Below are 23,540 nucleotides of genomic sequence, written 5' to 3' on the forward strand. Positions count from 1 at the left end.
TGTAGGAATGTCGGGCAAGAGATTCCAGCCTCCTATCCGTAGGATCCCTAAACACCGGAGAATCCTCCGTACCAGAGTGGCCCTGTTCAATCTGGCCACAGTGTGATCCACTTTTGGAGCCACAGACCATCGCAAATCCGTAGGAGACGCAAAGGGGTAAACAAGTTGAAACTTCTTAGGCACCACAAAAGTGCGCTTCAAGTTGCGCCATTGTTCATTCACAGTTTCGTGTAACTCAGCAGGGCAAGGAAATACCTGTGCCGTCTTACGGGATCTGTGGGTACCAAAAGAGGACCGTTTTCCTGGAGGATTGGGCTCAGCCTCTAAATGTAGCGTTTCCTTAACGGCAATGATCAGCGCATCCATTGCTGCGCGGTCCTCGGCCGTGCCAGGGGGGGAATCATCCCCCCTGCATCCTCCGCCTCCCCGTCAGACTGGGAAGAGCGAGACCCTTCAAAGGGCACACCATCTACAGCAACCATGTCAGAAGAAAGAGCCTAGGCCTTTTTCTAGTATCCCGTTCAGTCATCAAAAGAAATACTTTGGACGCTAAAGTCGCAAGTGCGGCAGGCAGAGCAGTAGATTCAGAGGAACCTGAATTATCCACCAAAGCTGGGGGAAGTTTGCGGTCCAGGGACTCCATAAGAAAAAAAAATTTTTTTTTTCAATATACTGGCCCTTTAAGCGCACCGCGATCCCCCGCAGTACACCGCTATGAAGGATACTGAAAACAGACCCCTAAGCAGGAATAAGCTGACAGCCAGAAGTATTCCCACAAAAAAAACAGCAAAGACAGACCCCACAAGTGTTAGCACACGCCTGCCGATCTCCTCTTGTCACCGCATGAGACTGAACTAGGACTTCAGACTAAGGAAAAATGGTTGCCCATAGAAAGTAATGGGAGGCTCCGGGAAAATGGCCACCGACGTGCTCCGAAGAACACATTGCCACACACAAGATGGCGCTGTAAGGCGCCAAAATACACTACATACATCGCTGTAGAAGCGCCCACAGTGAAGCCAGCATGCTGCCCACACCTAAAATGGCGGACCGGCGGTTTTTTAACCCCGCAGGGGTCGCCGCACGTGTCTGCACCTCCACACACACCATAAAGTGTCAAAAAAGGAGAGGGACCCCCACAAAACACCCCCACATAGCAAGCTGGCTGTGTAAGAGCCCCCGCAGGGACCGGGAGAAAGGGAGCCCCAAAAAACGCACAGACATAACGGGATACCACAGACACACAGGACTGCCAGCCCCACACAGAATGTACTTACTGTACCCGATGGCGTGGGGTGCCTCACATCGACGGGAAACCTCCCACCCCAGATGGCGAGGGTGCCGTCAGCCAAAAAAGCAGGACGCTAGCAACGCACGGAACCGTGGGTGAGATATCCAGGCGAGGTGGCTGATAGGCTCTTCCCTACAGGAAACCCAATCGATTCACAGCTTGTTAAAAGGCCCCACCCTTCGCCTTGTTCCTCAGTTGTAAAAAAGTAGCTTCCACAACCAATACACAAGGGATGTGGAATCACTTCGGTACTAACCACCTATTTTATACATTCTTACCACACCTATTTTAACAGGGTGGGAAGTAGGCCTGCCGTCCTGGAAGGTTCGTAGAAACAATATTACCGGTCTACTAACGGTAGGTTTTCTCTTCTCACCTTCCAGGACAGCCTACATATGAGAGGATAATAAAAGAAAAACTACAGGTCTAGCCACTGCCTGTAGATCCTTTCGGCCAAAGGCTAGGTCTTGTTGAGACAGCACCTCCATTCGGAAGTGCTTCAGAAACGTGTCATAGCTGGACCAGGTGGCTGCATTGTGGATCTGTTCCCAAGAAGCTCCATCTTTTTCGGCCCAGGATGTTACCAGGGCTCTTGTTGAGTGTGCTTTCAGCTTTGCTGGAACCTGAACACCTGCAACCTCATAAGACATGTTTAATGGCTTTTCTAACCCACCTAGAGACAGGTTTTGAAGCCTGCAGTGCTTTTCTTCGTCCAGAGTAGAGGATCAGAAGAGGATTAGATCTCCTAAACTCACTGGTCCTCTGTAAATAAGTGAGGAGGCACCTCCTCACATCTTAACAGTGACATTTAATTTCTTTTTCATTCTTAGGGTTACCACCAAAGGATGGTAAAATTATTTCTTGCTTCCTGTGAAAGGAAAATGCTACCTTGGGCAGATATAAGGGATCTCTCCTAAGGGGATCTGTCCTAAGAATAATCCTATCTGGGAAGATTAACATAAATGATTCTTTAATAGAAAGATCTTGTAAATCCCCTATTCTCCTGGCTGTAGTGACAGTTAACAGGAAGGCTAGTTTTGAGGACAAAAAATTAAAAGGGAACATCTTCTATAGGTTTAAAAGGGCTGGACTGGTATATACCCAAAGTACAGCAACCTATGACTTCCGTCACCACTGAATGTCGGCATATCAGTTATGAAAAATGTTCTATATACCTGAAAACTCCTTATACACCTGCCCGCAAATGCAATAAAATTTTGCGGAAAGGAGCTAAAGCATTCTTTTAACCCTATCTTGGCGATCAGGTATCCTACCTGATGTCTGGAACCATACACCACTCCTTAGAGATCTGTCCGTAATTAAGCGGAAAGGAGCTAGGTAAAAGAATGTTAAACCATATTGTTTAACCATATAGCAATCAGGTGTCCAACTTGATGTCTGGAACCATAATCCACTGCTCATATAGCTTAAAATTAAGCAACTTCAATACCATTGGGTGCCTTTTTGGTACGGATGAGGGATACATCCAGAATTGTAAACCTATTGGGTTGGGGATACGGGTCAGATAAGTTCTGATACCACATCTTTAGGCTACAATACTCCTATGAACAAAAATGTTCTTAAAAGGGAAGAGGAAGATATTTTTTTAATCCTCTTCTAGGGTCCTACAACCTAATCAGGTTTTTAAGCAGAGGGAAGACTCTAGTATGTCCTAATGAAAGGGACTGTGTCTTCTGACATCGGACGTTTCCTCAGCCAGAACTTCTGGCCTTTCCATTTCCCTGGGAACATAAGGTCTGCAATAAAAGTGAAATATGTATAACTAATATCACACATATAGAAGATCACAGACTGTGCGTTACTGACGCACAGCCCCAGAAAAATAGATGAGGACATGTGTATTTCTGAAGTGCCGCTAGATAGACCAACCCGAAAAAAAAAGACAAACTTCCTAGTTGTGTTTTTTTAAAAGTGATATAACCTCGGGCTCTATAAAAAAAAAAAAAAAAAATATGAGTTTTTGTAAGAACTTACCGTAAAATTATTTTCTCCGAGTCCTGACACTCGCCGCCCTCTGGTTTTAGCCCAATGGTATTAGCCTTCACTAATGGGAGGTCCCAAAGCAGTGCAGGTATGAGGGGTGGGAAAGCAACGCAACCAATTGAGAAGGTAAATGCAAATAACCGGGCCAGTAACAACCTGAGCCCACAGGAAAAAAAGCACCCCAAAAAAGGAGGGACAGTAAAACAAATGTCCCCTTAAACAACTGCCACACTCTTAAAACTTTGCGGCCAAAGGAAGCATCCGAAGATGCCAAAACGTCAAGTTTGTAAAACTTTGTGAAAGTGTGCACGGACGACCAAATCGCCGCCTAGCACACCTGAGCAACAGAAGCCTGATGGCGAAAAGCCTAAGAGGCACTAACGGCTTGAGTATAATGGGCCGTTGCCGGAAAAGGAGGAATCCGACCCTTAATGGAGTAGGCATGAACAATCGTCTGTCTGATCCACTTAGAAATGTTCGCCGGAGGCGGCCGATCCCTTCCGAGATCCCTCAGGAAGAGCAAATAAAGAATCAGACTGTCGAATCTACTCCGTGGCGAACAGATAGACCTTGACCGCCCAGACCACATCCAGGGAATGCAAGGCAAACTCCTTAGGATGCCTGGGTTGTGCACACAACGAATGCAACACGATATCCTCATTGAGGTGGAACGAAGAAACCACCTTGGAATAAACGACCGATTCAGTCGCAGAACCACCTTATCTCTATGTAGCACCAGATAAGGAGACCGGCAGGACAAAGCCGCCAATTCAGACACTCTGCGAGCCGACGTGATGGCCACCAGAAAGGCAACTTTCTTGGATAACAGACCGAGGAACCTCTCTGATGTTCTCAAAGGGAGGTTGTTGTAGCACAGACAAAAAAGGATTTTTGTAAAATCTTACCGTAAAATCTTTTCTCTTAAGCTCATTGACAGACGCAGTCCTCTTGATTAATATCAACTTGGTTATACTGCCCTCTACAGGAGTAGGACACTAGGCAGAAGGAAAACGTTCTGGCCACAGCTTCTGTCAATGAGCTTAAGAGAAAAGGATTTTACGGTAAGATTTTACAAAAATCCATTTTTCTCTGTCGCTCATTGACAGACGCAGTCCTCTTGATTAATATCAACTTGGGACGTCCCAAAGCAGTGCCACAAATGAGGGGTGGGATAACAGAAATCAAAATTTAAATCCAGAAGGCCCAACCGGTGCCGAATAGAAGTCTTAAAGGCTCATCAAACCAAAGGATGAGACTCAAACCCCAACAGAAAAAAACCCTTAAGGTAGACCAACGGTCTCCTTAAATAGCGGCCTGCAGAACCTTGCGGCCAAAAGAGGCATCCGACGATGCCATCACATCAACTTTATAAAATTTTGTAAAAGGTATGAAACGACGACCAGGTAGCCGCCTTGCAAACCTGGACCACTGACGCCTGATGGCGGAAGGCCCAAGAAGCACTAAGCGCCCGAGTGGAGTGCGCCTTAACAGGAAATGGAGGATTCCGACCCTTAATAGAATTAGCCTGTACCACCGTCTGTCTGATCCATCTGGAGATAGTTGCGGCAGATGCAGGCAACCCCTTTTTGGGGCCATCCGTGATCACAAAAAGTGAATCCGTTTTACGAAACGAGTACGTAGTTTTCAGGTATACCCTGATTGCCCGAACCACATCCAAGGAATATAACGCAAACTCCAGAGGATGACTGGGCTTAGGACACAGGGAAGTTAACACAATATCTTCATTCAGATGAAACTCTGAAACCACTTTAGGAAGGAAGGATGGATTCGGACGAAGAACCACCTTATCCCTATGAACCACCAGATATGGGGAACGACAAGATAATGCGGCCAGTTCTGACACCCTGCGTGCAAAAGTGATAGCCACCAAGAAGGCCACCTTCTGGGATAACGTAAGCAAGGGAATCTCCCTAATATCTTCAAAAGGGAGGTTTCTGCAGAACCGACAACACTAAATTAAGATCCCAGGGCGGTAAGGGTGCGCGCACTGGCGGAGCCAGGTGTCGCACCCCCTGGATGAAATTCCGCACCAAGGAATTAGTAGCCAAAGGTTTCTGAAAGAAGATTGCTAACGCTGAAACCTGACCCTTAAAAGTGCTCAAGGACAGTTTCTGCTCAACCCCCTGTTGCAGAAAGGCCAAGATTTGGGTCACCGAATAGGTACGTGGAGGAAATCTAAGAGATTCACACCACGCAATATAAGCCTTCCATGTGCGATAATAGACTTTGCTGGAAGTTGCCTTCCTTGCTTTAATTAGAGTAGGAATAACTGAAGCTGACAATCCCTTGTCCTTCAGCACCTGGGTCTCAATGGCCAGGCCGTTAAAGCCAGCGACTGTAAAGCAAGATGGAAGATCGGTCCATGAGACAGCAGATCCTCCTTGAGAGGAAGTCTCCAAGGAGTGTCCGCGACCAGCCTTACCAAGTCGGCGTACCAGGCTAGACGAGGCCAGTCCGAAGCTACCAGAATAACTGGAATTCCCTCCACCTCTATCCTGCGAAGAAGTTTCGGCAGTAACTTGAGAGGATGGAAGGCATACCGTAGCTGATACTGCCCCCACGGGGCGACCAGCGCGTCTGCTGCGTCCGCTAAAGGATTGCGGGCGCGAGCTGCAAACCTCCGCACCTTCCTGTTGACCTGAGATGCCAACAGACCCACATCCGGGGTGCCCCAATGAAGGCACAACTGGTGAAATAACTCTGGATGAAGAGACCATTCCCCTTGATCCAGAATCTGACGGCTGAGATAATCTGCCTGCCAATTTTCCACCCCTGGAGTGAATATCGCGGAGGGAGTCGGAACAAACCGTTCCGCCCACTGAAGAAAGCTGGCCACTTCTACGTCCGCCAGGGCACTCTTGGTGCCCCTTTGGTGATTGACATAAGCCACAGCCGTGGCATTGTCCAACTGTATCCGAACCGGGCTGCCCTGGAGCTGCTCGGTCCAGTAAATCAGACAAAGTCTGATGGCTCTCAGTTCCAACACATTTATCGGAAACCTGGATTCTATCGGAAGGAGTGACTTCCCCCGGCTGAGCATTGGAGACCGAAGCCACCAGACCAGAGATTCCCTGGTCCGCTTGCGTAACCGGATCCGATTGTGCAGGGAATAGGGATTCCGATTCCATTAGAAAAGAATCTCCTTTAGGAGAATACGGGTATGAGGCTGGGCATACGGTACTGCCTCCAAGAAGGCCACCATCAGTCCCAGGATCCTCATGCAAGTCTGAAGGGAAGACCAGTTGACGGATAGTAACATCCGAATCGTTCACTGAATCTTCCAGCTCCTGGCGGGAACTAGGAATGATCTTTGGGAGAAGTGAAGAAAACGTTCTGCTCAAGGAACGGGAACTACCGCTCCCTGTTGCATCAAGTCCATTACTGCCCCCCGCAAAGCTTTTAAGCGATCCGGGGATAGTTGAATGTTTGAAGGGAAGAATCGCACCGGTGGAAGTGATCGAAACTCGATCTTGTATCCTGACCGTATGACCTCGCGAACCCCTTTGTCCGGGATTCTGGAAAGCCATGGATCCGGAAACCGGTGAAGACGTCCCCCCACCCCAGAGATGGGTGGGGGCGCACCTTCAGGCTGTATTGGTTTTATCTTCAGGTTTGGCTGAGCCGGACTTTGGTTTACCCGACCAGCGCCCTTTGAAACCCCCTGAAGGGGCTTTGGAGCCCTTATCGCTCGCCCCAGCGGAACGAACAAATTTTTTATGAGCAGAAAAGGAAGGTCCTCGCCTGTTACGAGGTCCTTTACCTTTAGCAGTCTGTGGCAAAAAAGTCGTCTTGCCCCCAGTGAGATCCTTTATAACCTCATCCAAGGTGGCCCCAAACAGGCGATCCCCTTGAAAAGGGAGATTAGCCAAAGCTTTTTTGGAACCTTGATCCGCCGACCAGCACTTTAACCACAACACGCGTCTGAGGACCACTGCTGACACCGATGCACGCCTTAACAAGGGAGTGGCGTCCAGGGCGGCGTCACAGACGAACTGTAGTCCTTGTATAATCTGCTCCATCAAATCGGATGCTGCCGGGGGGATACTTCTCCCCTTTAAGTCACGGCTTAACAATTTGGCCCATTCTGTCAATGTTTGTGAAACTAAACCAATGGCAACCACTGGCCTGAAGGTTGACCCTATCAGGGAAAAAATGGAGCGGGATTCTGCTTCCACTTTTCGATCCACCGGATCCCTAAAGGACGGAGCGTCCTCCAACGGGATAACAGTGGCTTTATTTAGTCTGGAAATCGGTGAGTCCACCACTGGTGGTACCATCCATGTTTTAAGGAGGGATTCCTCAAACGGATAGCGCCTAGCAATGCGTTTGGAAATCGCAAGGGTTCGTTTCGGACTATCCCATTCCTCTTTAATTTTATTACCAAAACATTTGGGCAAGGGAAAAACCTTCGCCATCTTGGTAGGCTTGCTAATACCAAAAGGAATTTCAGTCTCAGCTACCTCTGCCGGTGTAACCTCAAGTCTTAAGGTTTCCCGGACAGACACAACTAGTGCGTCCACCAACGCTTCTTGTGCTATGGCGGAGGCAGAAACGTCCTCCTCACTGTCTGAGGAGACCGTACCTGAGACCGCAGCCCCAGAAGAGGGACCTGCAGCTGCAGTGACCAGCTCAGAATCCGTATCTGAAGTATCAGATGAAATAGGGGTAGGCGGGGGGTCGCTTTCTTGACCCCCGTCCCTGAAAGGCCACCTCCACCCGGGATACCAAAGACTCCAAAACTGCTGATAATGCATCAATCACAAGTGGGGTACTGGAGGGTCCTGCTCCTGCACCTCGAGGGGATCAGGTGGGGATACATGTGTGGCAGGGTCCATGATTATACAAGACACTTGCCACTTTTTTTTGTAATCCCCCAGCGCAACAGCGCCCCTCAGTGTACCTGCTTTGGACCCCACAGAGAGAGAGAGAGAGACCCCAAGGCTCACCACCTGATGCACAAATGTTTCTATCAACCTGCTCTCAGCACTGTCTATTACAAACCGCAAGTCTTTTGGATCGTTTTCCCAGGTAAAGGAGGCGGCTCCGCCCCTTTACACGCCTTCCGGCGCCTCCCATGCTACTCCGAGGTAGCTGGTCATCTCCAAAATGGCCGCCCCCCATGCTGGAGACATGAGGCTACGCCAAGATGGCGGCCCCGCGCGACCTGCGGGGGGGGGGGGGGGAATCGGCGGCCTGTTGAAAGATAGCAGCGGTCTGCGGAAGGTAGTCATCGGCCTGTGCGGCCTGCGGGAGGTGTATGGCCTGTGGGAGAATGGCGGCCTGCGGATGGCGGTAGTCCAGGCACAGGCATCGGCCTGTATTGCAACCTTATGCATCAGGTAGGATACCATCACCCTCATACATGGCCATCATAACAGTAATGCCAGCCACTGACTTCAGTCATAGTCCCTTTACAGTGCCCCTCATACAGTGACTCCGATAGTCAGCTCCCAAACCAAGCCTTATTCACTAAAATCACCCTCAAGAGGGGGATCTGTGACACCTGTTAAAGGATAGAGGGGAGACCCAGGATCATGAGCGTTCGACCATCCCAGGGAGGGGCCCGCGTCCACCAACAAACCCGTCAGGGGGAGAAGGGGGAACATCTTACCATACCGGAACTGACGGGCGCCACTCCTGACAGAACCCCTCTCCACCGAGGTGGGGGGGCTGTCGACCAATACGGACGCCGTGACTCAGTTTCCAACTGGTCGTCGGCGTCCAGGCGAGACGTTTAACTCGCAGGGTCAGTCCCCGTCCAGTGGGACTATGTCGCGGCCGACCCAGCGCGGAGCTAGGGCCTGCACGCGCTCGTAGGCTGACTGGGGTGACCAAAGGATCTCAACATCCAGCCCGTCGCCCAGTTTCAGCGTACTTGCTTGAAGATCTCACAGGAACAACTGGAGAAAAAAAGCTGCCTACAAAAAAAAAAAAAAAAAGAAGTTTCTAAAAAATCTTGCCAGGACCAAAGATCCCAGCAAGGAACTTAGGTCCTTACTCCTAACTAGACAGAAAAAAAACTGACTTCCTGTAGCAGAGAGGGAGAGGATATACCCTCTGGGACTGCCCCTAAGGTGTGGCCAGAACGTTTTCCTTCTGCCTAGTGTCCTACTCCTGTAGAGGGCAGTATAACCAAGTTGATATTAATCTAGAGGACTGCGTCTGTCAATGAGCGACAGAAAACCAAATTTAGATCCCATGGAGGCAAAGGAGCTCTCCTCGGGGGAGCCAAATGCCGCACCCCCTGAATGAAGGTGCAGACTAAGGAATGCAACGCCAAACGTCGCTGAAAAAAGATGGCCAAGGCCGACAACGGACCCTTGACCGTAGTCAGCGCCAGATGCTGATCCACGCCCTTCTGCAGGAAGGCCAAGACCTTCGCCACCGGGAAGGAACGAGGGTGAAGACCATTCGTCTCGCACCAAGCGATATACGTTTTCAAGGTGAGGTGATAAATTGTCCTTGCAGTGGCTTTACGAGCCTTTAACAAGGTAGGGATGACCACCTGTGGAAGACCTCTATCCCTCAAGACCTGGCTTTCAACAGCCATGCCATTAAAGCCAGAGACTGTAAAGCAGGATTGAAGACCGGTCCTTGAGACAAAAGATAGTCTCGCAGCGGAAGCCGCCAGGGAGGTTCGACGACCATCTGAACGATGTCCGCGTACCAGGACCGTCGAGGTCAGTCTGGGGCCACAAAAATTACTGACATCCGTTCCGAAGCCAACCTGCGTAGGAATCTGAACAGTTGAATCTGAGGAAAAACAGATCAGACGATAGCGGTGCCAAGGCACCACCAACGCGTCCGCGGCATCTGCCAGAGGATCGCGAGTTCAGGCCACAAACCTTTCCACCTTTTTGTTGAGAGGAGATGCGAACAAATCCACGTCCAGGGTCCGCCACCGGGCACACAGGAGGCGAAAAACATCCGGATGCAGGGACCATTCCCCCTGGTCCAAGGTCTGGCGACTCATAGTCCGCCTGCCAGTTGTCCACACCCAGAATGTGAACAGCCGAGATCGCTGGTACATGCGATCGGCCCAAGACAGGGTCTCGGCCACTTCCATGGCCGCCTGGGCACTCTTCGTGCCCCCTTGGTGATTTATGTATGCCACGGCCGTGGCATTGTCTGTCTGTACCTGGACTGGACACCCTTGAAGCGGAGATTACCACCGGAACAGACAAAGCTTCATCGCCCAGAGCGCCAGGACATCGGTAGCGAGGTCTCCCCCGCCGACCACGTCCCCTGGGCACAAAACGTGCCCAGAACTCCTCCCCTGCCCGATAGGCTGGCATCCATGGTGAGAATCGTCCACAACAGAGGCTGGAAGGACTGGCCCTGCGTCACAGACGGTGACTGGAGCCACCACAAGAGGTCAGACTTTACCGGACAGCTCAAGGAAATTCTCCTTTTCAAGGACTGAGGCGTCCTGTCCCATCTGGCCAGGATCTCCGCTTGCAGAGTCCTGGTGTGAAATTGAGCAAACGGAACTGCTTCGAAGGCCATGACCATCAGGCCCAGAACCCGCATGCAGGTCCACAGAGTGGAGAGATCATTGTGCCTGAGAGCCCTGATCTCTTCCCGTAGAGTCCAGAGTTTGTCCTCCGGAAGGAAGACCCAAGAGTGAGCAGACCATCCCTAGGTACTGAAGACGAGTTGAAGGAGTCAGTGCCGACTTCCGAAAATAATGGTCCACCTGAATTACTGAAGTGTCTGAACTGTTACGGCCAGATCGCTCGCCAAGGTCAAACTCATGTGTGACCATAACAGGAGGTCGTCCAGGCAACCGAGGACCGCAAAGCCCCGTAAACACAGTAAAGCAAGAACCGGAGCCAACACCTTGGTGAAAAACCTGGGAGCCGAAGCCAGACCGAAAGGCAACGCCACAAACTAGTAGTGCTCCCCAGCCACCGCGAAGCGTAGATATCTCTGATGACCCTCGAGAATAGGGATGATGAGATATACGAGATATGCATCCTTCAAGGCGATGGATGCCAGGAAGTCCCCAGGTGAGGCCACCAACGACCAGATGGACTCCATCCTGAACTACTGTACCCGCACAAAGCGGTTCAGAGACTTCAAATCCAGAATCGGATGCACCTAGCCGTGTTTCCTTGGCACCGTGGACATGTTGGAGTAAAAACCCGCGAAACCTTTCCCGTGAGGGAACGGGTACAATGACTCCTTGGGCAAGTCGATTGTGCACTGCCCCCATTAGATCCTGAGACGATCGGGAGACAGCTGTAGAATGGACGGGAAGAACCTGTCTGCGGGGCGAGATTGAAAATCGATCTTGTACCCTGAACGAATTAGTTTGTGAACCCACCTGTCCTGAATGCCGGACAACCAGGGTTCCTGAAAGTAAAGCAGATGTCCCCCCACCCCGACAACGGGTGAGGGCTTCCCTACAGGAAGAGGTGGACTGTGCCGCCGAACCAGACTGACCGGCATTTTGGGTACCCGAGCACGGCCGCTTGCCCACAGGAACATCACAGTGCAGATGAGCCGATCCTACTGCGAAGCCCCTTGCCCATGTCGCGAGTGCCTGAGAGGCCATCACAGAGGCAAACACAGGTTTCCACAGGTAACCCGCCACCAGATAAATGTGGCGGGCAAGCGCTTCCACATGCCTATCTACCTAGATCCCTGAATACCGGGGAATCCTCTACTGGCAGCAAAGTGGACTTATTCAGCCTAGACACAGTGTGATCCCCTGCCTGGGGACACCTTCCAATGTTCGTCTACCAGCTCCAAAAACGGATAGCGGATGGAAAAAAAACGCATAGGCACCACCACCATGTGCTAAATGCGCCGCCACTGGTCATTCACAATCTTGTGAAATTCCTCAGAGCAGGAAAAAAGCCTGACATGACTTCTGGGGTCTGCGGAACCCAAAAACTGACCGCTTGACTGAGCTGGCTCATCGTCAAGATTTTTACGACGCCAATGAGAGTATCCATCGTAGCACGTTCCCACGCTACGGAGGAAGATTCCCCCACCTTCTCCCTCTCAGAAGCGGAGGACAGGGACCCCTCAGGGGGACCATCGTCCGTGGCAACCAATTCGGGCTCAGATTCAGAGGGCGCAGGCTGTTTTTTGGAGGAGCATGCCAACATCAGCAGATTCAATTCACCTGGGACGCCAAAGTCGCAATAGTAGCAGATATGGAGGCCATGGAAGGGGATTAAGGTGTACCCGAAGCCCCCACCAGGTCTGCAGGGAATTTATTATCCTAGGAGTCCATTTTTGCCTTAAAAGAAAAAGGGACGCTGGCTCTTTTAATCGGCGGTTCCCGTGGAACCCCCCCCGCCCCCCCCCCCAATCGGCACTAACAGAAAGAGCCCCCTGTGAAAACACACTAGCCACAAGTAAAAAAACCCTTTTGGTTGAAAAATGACAGAAGGATTAACAAAAACCCCCAGCCTGTCAGCACATTTTTACACATGAGAATTTGTGAAGGAGGAAGTGACCTCACAGCGCTAGAGGCCAGCCCTCGAGCCCAGAGAAAAAAGGTGCCTATTGAAAATCAATCACAAAAGTCACAGGGAAAATGTCCGCTTGCCCTTACTAGGCATGTTGCCCACACCCAAGATGGCGCCCGACCAGGAGCATGTGCAGAATCCCAACATGGCTGCTGTTCGCTCACAGAGCTTAGATTCTGCACACCATAAAACGTGTGAACAAACACATGCTGGCAAACATCAGGGACCCCAGTGAGACCCCTACAGCACCCCCAGCAGGAGCAGAGGAGGGAGAAAACCACCAACCCGGCCAGAAGGGGGACCCTACAGAGACCACCAGCCCTGCTATCGCCTGAGCGTGGGACTACAACCCCCAAAACGTCCCCAGGGACAAGGGGGTATCAGTACTCACCATCCAGGAAGCAGACACCGCTCAGATACGGGAGACCTTCCACCCTAAGTGGGGGTGCCGTCAGCCATGGAGGAACGCTGGCAACACGCGGGCGATCCGGGTTGAGACATCCTCAGCGAAGACGCAGCTCCGCAGGCTCGTCCCCATATGGAGGGGCACTGTCGTTGTGAGGGCTGGGCGTACCAGTAACCTGCGACTCCATAAGGATCTAGGATACCCAGTACGAGGCCCAGCTCTGCAGTCACTTGTAGTTCTCCAGGAAAGGAATCCCTGACTAACTAGTGATAGTGAGAGAAAAAAATCTATTGTTTTAAGAAAAACACAAATTCAGAAAAAAAAAAAAGAAACAGACTCTGGGGCAACAGACCCTAGGTTTTTTTTGTATTAACCTGATAATTATCTCCCTAGCCTGCTCCTACAGAGTGCGCCATTACCCATTAGTGAAGGCTAATACCATCGGGCGGCGACTGTCAGAGGACTTAAGAGAAAAATAGTTAGACCCAAAGCGTCTATACTGTTGAGTATACAGATGCGCAGCCAGATGTAAAGACAGAATGACACAAGGACATTCATGTTGTGTATTTCTGAAGTGTAGTAAGATCAGCAATAAAACCAATATGAAGACAGAAGGGACATGAACTCCCTTGCTGTGCATTGCTAATGCCTGACAAGGTACCTTCATATAAAAACATAACAAAAAAATATACAAACTCCCAAGTTTTTTCATTTCTGATTAGCAACAAGGTATAGTTATATGTCAGAAAGACACTAGACTTCGTCTAGTCCTGCATTTCCGATTGTCAACCAGGTACAGTCATAACAGACACTAACTTCGTCAATGTTGTGCATTTGCCATTGGCCACTAGGTATAGCCATATAGTGCAAATGCACTGCTAACGTCAATGTTGCATTTAACTGATTAGCAACAGGGTACAGCTTGATAAGCCATCAAGCAGACATAATAGAAATGTCATTAGCCATCTTTGATGGTGTGCGTTTCTGAACGGCAACATGGTATACGCATGTAAGTAGGCATGAAACAGAATTGTTACGAATAATAAGGCTACCCAGTTACTTATCAAATTGCACAAACAGGGAAGTCACTTAACCATCTTTAATGTTGTGCATTTCTGAATGGTCAAATGGAATAGCCATGCAACGGAAATGTAACTAAAATTTCAAAGTTCGTGCAACTTGAAAAGTAACAATGTAGCCCTGACAGAAAGGTCACTAGTAATCCTTAAAGCTGTGCGTTTCTGAATAGTAACCTGGTACAGCCGTGTACTGACTCTGGGAACCTTTGTGCATTTCTGACTTGGTAACATTTCTTTTGGTTACTTGGCTGTACCCTGACTAACAACAATGTAGTGCATTTCTAATGTACAGAAGAATAGGGTGTAATAGACAGACACCCCCCACTTTTAATGTGGAGTATTTTTAGCAAGAAAAAACCAAATAGCCAAAAATAAACAGAAAAAGCAGACCACTAGTGTTGCGTATTTCTGATTAGCCGTAAAACACCAAAGACAAAAACTTCCGCACTGTGTATTTCTGAGACGCAGCCAGCCCAGGCATAAAGTCAGTCATAGTGATTTCAACTAAAAAATAGCCAGTAGAGGGCAAGCTTTACATGAGCATAGTTTGGACTCTAGATGCTAAACCAGGGGTCTTCAAACTATGGCCCTCCAGTTGTTCAGGAACTACAATTCCCATCATGTCTAGTCATGTCTGTGAATGTCAGAGTTTTACAATGCCTCATGGGATGTGTAGTTCAACAGCTGGAGGGCCGTAGTTTGAGGATCCCTGTGCTAAACCTTCCTCCACCAGAGGAAAACCCGGGTAGTTCCAAATAATCGAAGTCTAAGGTGGGTGTACTGTATACAGCACATTAGCAGCAGCTGTTACCCTACCATTGTATGTGTAGTTATCCCACACAGGTGGGAATCCAAGTCTCCCAGCATCTAAGGTCTTAACGAGCACAGACCTGGAAATCAATTATATCAGCCTCAGGAAGGGCTGGACACAAATTTTAGCTTGGAGGCAGACAGCTGAAGGGCTTAACAAGCAACCATTAAATACCGGTTATTATATGTAGCTCTTGTATAGAGATTTTTGCACATAAAAAAAATCATCAGAGTTGCAGAAAAACTGAATTTTTGTAAAATCTTACCTGTAAATTTCCTTTCTCTGAGTCCTTCGCCGCCACCGCCTCCAAGTCATCACTGTTGTGTATTGACTTCCGCTCCGCAGGAGTAGCTAGGCATAAAGACCTAGGCTGGCCATTCACTATACAATTTTCTTGTTCAACTTTCCTTTAGATTTACCAAAACCATGTAATATAGGGTCAAACCTAAACACTTTCAATTTGTATGCAATCAGGCAGGCCCTTGCACTACATAGTTAAAGGTAAATCTAAAGGAAATTGAAGAAAATTGTATAGTGTATGGCCAGCCTAAGTCAAAAGAACAAAGGCATTTGCATATACACACCCATGGGGGCTGTCCCATCTGGTCAATACCCATCTGCAGTGACCACCCAACTCCGTTTGGTAGCAAAGCAGTAGGTAATAAGAACCCCAAAAGAGGGGCGGGGGCGGCGACTGTCGGAGGACTCAGAGAAAGGAATTTTACAGGTAAGATTTTACAAAAATTCAGTTCTCTTACGTCCTCCGACAGTCGCCGCCGCCTCCAAGTCATCACTGTCTCAAAGCAGTATAGACATGAGGGGTGAGAGACGCAACCGTAGAAAAGGCAACCCACATCAGAGAAAGGAACCTTACATGCACAGTAAGAAAACCTGCTGGGCAACAGAAAAACAATGCTTAACAGGAGCAACAGCCCAGGAAAGCAAACACCAACAGCCAGGGACCCATAACAAAACAAGGGTCCTTCATTACACTGCCGCACTGAGAACATTGCGGCCAAAGGAGGAATCAGCTGATGCCAGAATATCTACTTCGTAGAATTTGGAAAAAAAGTGTGCACCGACGACCAAGTCGCAGCCTTGCACACCTGGGCCGCCGAGACCCGATGCCAATAGGCCCAGGACGCACTCACAGATCAGGAAGAGTGCGCCTTAACAGGGAAGGGTGGAACCTGTTACTTCAAAGCATAAGCCTGTTCAATTGTCTGTCTGATCCATTTGGCAATAGTCGCTGCGGATGCAGCCAAGCCCTTTCGAGGTCCCTCAGGAAGGACAAAGAGGGAGTCCATCTTTCGAAAAGATTCCGTAGACAGGTAAACCCTGATCGCCCTGACAACATCCAAGGAATGCAGAGCAACCTCCTTAGGATGCTTAGGCTTCGCACAAAGCGAAGGCAGGACAATGTCCTCATTAAATGTGGAACTCAGAGACCACCTTAGGAACAAAGGAGGGATGCAGACGCAAGACCACCTTATCCCGACGAATCACCAAGCACGGAGAACAGCAAGATAACGCTGCCAGTTTAGACACCCTGCGAGCCGAAGTGATCGCCACCAAAAAGGCAACCTTCATAGACAGCAGAGGCAATATATCCCGAATGTTTTCAAAGGGAGCACGCCGTAACACGGACAGAACCAAGTTCAAGTCCCATGGAGATAAGGACTCCTTCCTGGGAGGAGCCAAATGTCACACACCTGGAATGAAGGTGCAAACCAGGTAATGAGACGCCACAGGGCGTTGGAAAAAGAATAGCCAGTGCGGTCACTTGGCCTGTTATCGTGGCCAGCGCCAGGCGCTGGTCCACCCCCGACTGGAGGAAAGCCAACACTCTCGACACCGATTACGAGCGAGGGGAGAACCCCCTGGACTCACACCAGGCGAAATAAGCCTTCCCGGTATGGTAATTTAGTTTACCAGAGGAAGTCTTCCTAGCCTTGACAAGGATAGGGATGACCTCAGGGGAGAGACCCCTGTCCTTCAGGACCTGGGTCTCAACAGCCAGGCTGTTAAAGCCAGCGACTGTAAAGCAGGATGGAAGATCGGACCCTGAGATAGGAGATCTTCCCGCATTGGTAGCCGCCACTGCCAGCGGATCGCGCGTTCTTGCCACAAACCTTTCCACCTTTCGGTTTAGCCGAGATGCGAACAGATCGTCCGGGGATCCCCCCTTCGCACACAGCATGTGGAAGACCTCCGGGTGTAGGGACCATTCCCCCTGATGCAGGGTCTGGCGGCTCAGATAGTCGGCCTGCCAGTTCCCCACACCCGGAATGTGAACTGTCGGCCCAAGACAGAACAGCGGACCCCTCCCGGGCCGCCCGAGCACTCCTGGTGCTTCCTTGGTGGTTGATGTAAGCCACCGCGGTAGCATTGTACGTCTGTACCCAAACAGGACGGCCCCGAAGGCGTTCCGACTACTGGAAGAGAGTTTTATCACTCGCAATTCCAGCACATTTATCGGGAGGGAGGACTCCTCCGACCAAGTGCCCTGGGCAGACAAGTTGCCCAGCACTCCACCCCAGCCCGGCAGGCTGGCATCCGTGGTATTCACCGTACACACCAACGGATGGAAGGACATGCCTTCCGACACTGTCGGGGCCTGGAGCCACCACAGAAGAGCCAATCTGGTCTGACGACTCAAGGAGACACTCAGATCCAGGGACTGAGGCAGTCTGTCCCACCTGGCCAGGATCTCCGCCTGGAGAGCCCGCGTGTGGAACTGAGCAAAGGGTGACGAGGACGGGTCGTCCCTGAAGGACCTGAGCTCGTCCTGCAAGGTCCGGAGCTTGTTCTCCGGCAAGAACACCTTTGCCTGAGCAGAGTCCAAAATCATTCCCAGATAGGGAAGACGAACCGATGGAGGCAAAGTCAATTTTCGAACGTTGATGATCCATCTGAACTCCAGTAGCGTCTGCAAATCGCGCAAACGTCCCCCCACCCCTGAAACGGGTGAGGGCGCCCCTTCAGGCAGAGTCGGACTGACTCGCCGAGTCGGCATTGCCTGACTCTTACTTGCCCACCCCGGGCTCCTCCTGGCTGCCCTGGGCCTGGAAGGGCTTGCCCTTGGATTGGTTCCAAAAGGCACGAACGGACCCCTGAGTGGATCGAGACGCAGAACCCCGCTTGCCACGAAAGGACTTGTTCTTCGGGTTCTGGGGCAGCAAAGTGCCCCCTGTGACGCCTTTCACCAGGGAATCCAACGCCTCACCAAAAAGGAGAGAACCAGCATAGGGAAAATCAGCAACTGTTTACCACGAGAACTGGTCAGCCGACCAGCTCTTCAGCCATATCAGTCGCCGGTTAAGCACCGAGACTAGAGGCGTGCTACTAAAGGGGCCTCATTTAAGGCCGCATCACACAGACACATGATTCCTTGGTGGAGGTGGATTTGATCCACCATTTCCAGCCGGGAAGGCGAAACATCATCAGACATGAGGTTGCTCCTAAGCACCTTCGTCCAATCAGCCACCACCTGAGCCACCAGAACGGACGCGAAAAACGGGTCTGAGCAACGAGCCCGCCACCATATAGGAATGGCGGGCCAGAGACTCCAACCGCCGATCCGTGGGATCCCGGAAAACCGGGGTATCCTCAGATGGAACCAAGGTAGCCTTGTTTAACACGGCCACAGTGTGATCTACCTGTGGAGGCACACACCATCGTGATTCCGTAGCCGGTGCAAAGGGATAAAGCAACTTGAACCGACTAGGTACCAGGAATGGATGTTTTAACGTGCGCCACATTTCATAACAGTGTAATGAAACTCAACCGGGCAGGGAAAAACCTGCGCCGACTTGCGGGTCCTGTGCGTCCCAAATGAGGACACAACGCCCGCAGGACTGGGCTCATCCTCCAACTGTAGTGTTTCCTTAACAGAATCAATTCATCCATGGTCGCCCGCTCTGCAGGCGACCCCGGGGAGGAGGTATCAACCCCTTCCACCTCTGCCTCCCCCTCAGACCCCAGCGGGTCCAAGGATGAGCGAGACCCTGAAAAGGGCACGCTCGCAGCAGCAGCCATATCACCATCTGAATCAGAGGTGAGAGACAATCTGGGCCTCTTTAGCAGCACGTTCAGCCATCAGCATTTCCTTATTGGACACCAAGGTCGCCACTGCAGCGGCCAAATCAGGTCTCAGAGGGGCCACAGGGGAACTGGGGACCCCCACCAGAGCTGGGGGGGAATTTGCTGTCCTGAGAATCCATTGCTCAAGGTCACAAAACAGTGCAAAAAAGTTCGTACTGCCCCTTTAAGACCGCTGCGGAGTGCGCAGCCCACCGCTACAGCGACAAAGACCCCCAAACAGGAGAAGAAAAAACTGAGCCAGAAGCGACAATACAGAAAGATAGAGAGCAATAACCTGCAGAGCCCCACAGTGTTGCACCGATGTCCTGCTTCAGAGGAAAAGGAAGTGCTGCTAGAGTAGGCTGAACCCATAGGCTGCATGACTCAGGGAAAACGGCTGCCCCATAGGATTGCATGGAAGGCTCTGCCAAAATGGCCGCCGGACATTCGGTTGGAACGATCGTTCTGCTACCGCAAAATGGCAGCGAATGGCGCCAAAAACAGCATGTACATTGCCCATAGAGAAGCCAAACATGCCTGCCCATACTTAGAATGGCGGACCGCGCGGATTCACCCCGCTGCGGCCGCCACACACACACAGTCTGCACTCCCAACAAGCACCGAAGTGACACAGGGAAGGGGACCCCCAAAAACATATAGCACCGCAGCGCATGCACAAGCGGTCCCCGCAGGGACCGCATCAGGGAGTCACACAGGCACAGACATGGGGGACACACAGCAACATAGGACTGCCACCCCAGACAGAGGTCCCACACAGAAGTACTTACCTGTACCAGATGGCATGGGGTGCCTCTATGAACAGAAAGCCGCTCTCCTCATCTGACAGGGAGTGCCGTTTGCCAGGGACATGACACTGCAGCATCACAGATGTGTCCTGTGAGGTAGCCACATCTCGGCTGCATCCCTGCTGCAGGCAGGGATGGGTCGTTCATAGTGCCAGGACGAACCACGGCTGAACGCTCAATGGTGGGCTGGGGGTCCATCTGACCCTCTGCCCTGAAGAACGAGGGCGGTCAGTCCGAATCCCAGCACTGCATGAATCCATCTTCTTCCGAAGAGTCGACTAAAACTAAAGCTGACAAAATAAACAGCTAGTAAAGCAAGAAAAAAACTGACATTTTCAAAGAAAATCAAATTAAAAAAAAAGATTAGATAGGCTGAGACAGTAGCCCCAGCACAGGGAAGCCTAACTACTCCTGACGCTAGGCAGAATGAAACCGAGTTGGGAGTGGTCACTGCAGGGGGGTATTGACCAGATGGCACAGCTCCCATGGGTGTGTATATGCAAATGCCTTTGTTCTTTTGACTAAGTCTTTATGCCTAGCTACTCCTGCGGAGCGGAAGTCAATACCCAACAGTGATGACTTAGGAGGAGGCGGCGACTGTCGGAGGACGTAAGAGAAACAATGATTCTAGTTCATCAAGGGGTGGGCAGTAGCCCAAACCACCAGGGGTCCCAATTAACTCTTACACACCAACCAATAGGTTGCAGCTTGGTAAGTTGTTACACATTGCATGTTAAACATAGCAAGCAACTCCAAAAGAAAAAGTTTCCCCAAGGGTACACCTACTGTGTCTCTTCACCAAATGTGGAGAGAATTTAGGATGCAGGTTCTTAAGAGCAAGTAGACTAAATAACCCATCTTGGAGATATGTGCCAGATCATAGCAGCTGGCCTAATATATTCAGATTATCTGGTGTGAATGGCTGACCAGGGAAAAAAAAAAATCTGTGGTATTACTCATGTAATCTTCAGGTTCCTGAAAACCACCTTACATTCCAATTGTTTAACCCCTTAGGAATGTCTAACTTGTTCAGTGGCAGGAGTAGCCTGTAAGAGACGCAGCATCTAACAGGTGTCACCCCTTCGCTAGAATTACCCTTATTGATGTGCAATAGGGTTTATAGTGAGAAACTGGCAACTTAATGTTGAAATAACCACAGCATTTCCCAATTTAAAAAGGAAGCTGTGGACAAGGGTCTGGCTGAAATTTCTGGGTTACTTGTTTCCAGGTCTAAAAGGGAAAGATAATAGCACCCTCATTAAGGGAGGGAGTATTATGACCAGCCAAAGAACCACCTGGCTACCATCAGGGATACTGCTGCTAAGCTTCCCAGGTAGGAGGTACACACCACTGTTTTTCCCCCTTTTTCTACAGCCACAGGGCTTGCTTTACTATCCTCCTGAGCCCATTGAAGGAGGAATTCTTAAATTAAGCCTAAGGCCTCCTTACCAACCAGTTTAATACTCCATCTGGGGATTCTGCAAGAGAAGAGGAAATCGCAACCAAATCACTCTTCCTGCCCCACAGTAAGTTGGCTACAGGCCCTGCTGAGGGAACGCATGGAAACTACCAAGGATTAAGCTTAATACTGTTATCTGTCCCAAACAGAAAGAAAAAAAAAAAATGGCACTTACCTGGTTCCGACCTGGGTTTACCTGTAGCCACCTGAACCGACCTTCCCTCCTTTTCCACAAGGTGGGTTTGCGGCAGGCTTCATTTCTTTTGCAGTTTTCCAGGCTTTTGGGGCCTGGGAGTCTGCTCTCCCGCTTCCATGAGGGTCCAGCGTCTCCTTGTTCGCTTCCCTCTTCCAGGTTGCGCTGCGCATGCTCCGTCTGCTAAAGCTTAAACTGAGGTTCCGGCTCTCAAAGCGAGGCTTAAAGTGCGCTTTCCGGCAGCCTTTTTGAATCTTCCTGTGAAACCGCCAGAAAATCGGAAGATACTTCTGCTAGATAGCAGGACACAGGCCTAGAGGGACCACCCTGGTGACCAATGGCCTGTGTCTTTGGGGGTGACCTGTCAGAAGCCTAGGAGGTGGGCAGGTATAGTGCAGCCATCACCGGCATTCCTGTACCTGGCTCAGTTTTTTCAGGTCAGTGAAAAAAAAAAAGTTTTGTTGTGGGAGAAACAATCTAAACTGAGGAACAAGGGGAAGGGTGGGGCCTTTTAACAAGCTGTAAATTGATTGCGTTTCCTGTAGGGAGGAGCCCATCATCTCTCATAAGTTGGCCGTCCTGGAAGGTGAGGAGAAAATAAAAACCCAGTGGTGATTAAATACCACCAAAAGAAAGCGCTGTGTGTGAAACAAAAGAGACATATTTCAAAAAGGTACAGTGTTGCATGACTGTAAATTGTCAATGTGTGAACACTGAAAACTGGACTGGTTCAGGTAGGATAGGTGCCCAGTTGAGAAGTGTCAAAAATCTCCACAGGTGCAGTTTTAAATGTCTTTACAGGATACACATTTACAGTTAGAGAAGGTGTGGCACTAGAATTATTGCTCTAGATAGAACGTTTGCGGCGATACCTCACATGGTGTGGTATGAAAACCTTTAACATATGCGTGCGTGACTTAATTATGCATTCACTTTTGCTCGAGAGCACAGAGGGATGAGGGCGCTTTAAATTTTTTTACACTATCCCTTTATTTTTTCTGCTCATCACTTTTATTCCCATTACAAGGAAGGAGGAAAGGAGTATGACAGGTTATCTTTATGAAGAGATCTAGGGTCAAGGACCCCAAATCTGTTTATCTTTAAAAGCAAAAGTTTGCTTCCACCCTGGACCAGATGCAAAATCACCACGTCACTCCCGCCCTCCAAGACTATAGAGGCAATTAAAGTGGATCTACTCTTTGATCGCCTGTGTGACCAGCCGATCGATTCTCGGGCGAGCAAGCGCAAACTGTAAGCTGAAGAAACACCGTTCTCCCGCAGCTTCTGGAAACATTCACTCGGAAAGCCTTCAAGAGAAAGCCAGCCGTTGGCTGAAAACAACAATACTGGGTTTATGGCAGATATTTTTGTTCGAAAGGTGCCTTTTTGTATATCAAATGTTCTAGTTTTACCCTATACAGCATTTAATGGAACAAAAAACACCACACTTACCAAGTTGTTTCCGAGACTTTGTTTTTAGATGGATTTCTTCTGCATCATCCAACACCAAGTTCATATATTCATCAAATCCCTGTATACAAAAAAAAAAAAAAATGTAACACCTTTAAAGAACATCTTAAAATAGTACCGCAGCTAAGGATTATACCAGTACATTTTTACTAGATCAAAGAAAAAAAAAAAAATAAATAAAAGTCGTTATTTTCTAAAATTTCAAAAATTAGCTCTTTTCGACCAGCATCTGTTTTTGGTTAAAATTATATTTTTGAAGTGCTTTGCACAATGTTTTAGGAATTCATGACAAACTTCCTTTACCTTAATGCAAGGAATGCATTAGGGTAAAAAAAAAGCAGATTTAGACTTACCAGTATTTCCATTTCTGAGTGTGTTCCAGGACAGCCCATGAAACCTAGGGCACCTCCTACGAGGACAGGAAACCCAATAACC

General features: G+C 49.7%; 1 protein-coding gene across 1 annotated transcript in view; it reads right to left on the bottom strand.

Annotated features, from left to right (window-relative positions):
• The window catches only part of SNRPE (small nuclear ribonucleoprotein polypeptide E), a 143,265-nt gene that overhangs the window by 73,266 nt on the left and 46,459 nt on the right, over positions 1–23,540 (bottom strand). Inside the window, exon 4 of the mRNA XM_082247136.1 lies at positions 23,088–23,166. Within this exon, the coding sequence (XP_082103262.1) occupies positions 23,088–23,166 (79 nt within the window). The remainder of the gene's footprint in view (positions 1–23,087; positions 23,167–23,540) is intronic.

The sequence above is a fragment of the Pelophylax lessonae genome (genome assembly GCF_965119305.1).
Source record: "Pelophylax lessonae genome assembly, chromosome: 2".
In the NCBI taxonomy this organism is placed as follows: domain Eukaryota; kingdom Metazoa; phylum Chordata; class Amphibia; order Anura; family Ranidae; genus Pelophylax; species Pelophylax lessonae.